The sequence below is a fragment of the Gavialis gangeticus genome, unplaced genomic scaffold (genome assembly GCF_001723915.1).
Source record: "Gavialis gangeticus isolate Ggan-Ray unplaced genomic scaffold, GavGan_comp1, whole genome shotgun sequence".
Lineage (NCBI taxonomy): Eukaryota > Metazoa > Chordata > Crocodylia > Gavialidae > Gavialis > Gavialis gangeticus.
Window position 1 is genome coordinate 187,417,465 of NW_017729032.1, and position 1,629 is coordinate 187,419,093.

General features: G+C 44.2%; 1 protein-coding gene across 1 annotated transcript in view; it reads left to right on the forward strand.

Moving 5' to 3' along the window:
- The first annotated feature begins 322 nt into the window (after window positions 1–322).
- The window catches only part of PDK3 (pyruvate dehydrogenase kinase 3), a 52,491-nt gene continuing 51,184 nt past the window's right edge, over window positions 323–1,629 (forward strand). The window contains exon 1 of the mRNA XM_019524667.1: window positions 323–460. Within this exon, the coding sequence (XP_019380212.1) occupies window positions 351–460 (110 nt within the window). The 5' untranslated portion in view covers window positions 323–350. The remainder of the gene's footprint in view (window positions 461–1,629) is intronic.

The following is a 1,629-nucleotide window of genomic DNA, read 5'->3' on the forward strand; positions in this document are numbered from 1 at the left end:
TCAAGCTGGAAAATACGAAAAGGGCTTTGGTAAAGGCCTTAATGTGTGGAAGCAAAGATAAATGCTTTTATCAGCATTTGCTGCTGCCAGAGCCGAGCAAGTAAGTTCCGGTCGAGGGGGGGAGGGATGGAGGTGTAGGTTCGCTGTGGGAGGACCCTACCCCACCCCTTTTGAAAGGTGAAAAGGGGAAATGGTAGGGTTACTTAATGATGCTTACATTTCTTCATTTCTAAAATAAATTTTATTTCATTCTAGAACTAGAAAATCTAAATTCAGGTCAACAGTAATAAAATTCTGTATTTTCCCCCCTCATTACAGGACGTGATAATGCCTGTGAGAAGACATCATATATGTTCCTACGGAAAGAACTTCCTGTGCGACTAGCTAACACCATGAGAGAAGTTAATTTGTTACCTGATAATTTACTAAACAGGCCCTCAGTTGGGCTAGTTCAGAGTTGGTAAGTAAAAAGTGCATTAAAAATCAGTTGTAGTTTTTTCCATTGAACTACTGTTTTATTTACGAAGTATTTATGTGGAGAAAAAATATAGTTCAGTTGTAATATTTGAACCAATTTTTGTGTTTTATAACAGAATTGTTTCTTCAATTGGCCTATTATACCTGCCCCCCAGCCTTATTTTCTGCTGTATGACACTAAACTAATACAATTAGAATAGATAAACTCTCTTTGTTTATTAGGTACCCAGAAAGTAGGTTCATAAGTAATTATAATGAAAAATCTTTATAATGCTAAATCAGTAGCTGTAACAGGACCTTTTCTCTTTTTTAAGAGAGAAAAGACTTATAGCTTCACACTTAATAAAGTATAGTAGTAAAGACTCATAGGCTAAGTACAGACATTTGAGAGGTTAAATTGGTTCTAAAATAGCTGCCCAGTTTAAACTTAGCATGTCCCAATGCTGACCTTACACTTACAGACTCTGTCTCAGTGACCGGCAGTCAATCTGAACCTGTAACTGAACAGAAGTTCCATGTACACAAACTGGTCTAAAAATTGCAGAACCCAGTTTAAGATAAATCTGGATTTATGTAGTGTCAGATTAATTTGATTTAGGTCAAACCTGTGCTTGGAACTTTTGTCCACTTCACCTACACAGCCCTGGGGCTGGGAAAACCCAGCTCTTTTCACTCCCCCCTTCCCCTGCACTGGGCTATTTTTCGCCCCCTGGCCTGTTGCTCCCAACCCTCTCTTAACCCCCGTCTGAAAAGCTGTGCTGGGTGCAGCTGCTTTTATCAGCGTTTGCTGCTGCCAGAGCCGAGCAAGTAAGTTCCGGTCGGGGAAGGGAGGGATGGAGGTGTAGGTTTGCTGTGGGAGGACCCTACCCCACCCCTTGCGAGTCATGTTTGTCCCCCCAACCCTACCCACAGGTCGTGCCTGCCCTCCCACCTTTCACGGGTCATGCCTGTCTCCCCCACACCCATGCGTTGTGCCTGCTCCCCCTATCCCACCCATGGGTTACCCCTGCCCCCCTGTCCCTTGTGGGTCATGCCTGCCCCTCCCCACCTACGGGTTGTGCTGTCGCTCCCATCTTCTGGTGGACCCGTGATCCCCCGTATACCTCCCCCCCATCCTGATATCAGGCAGCCATTTTGAATCTATTTACCCCC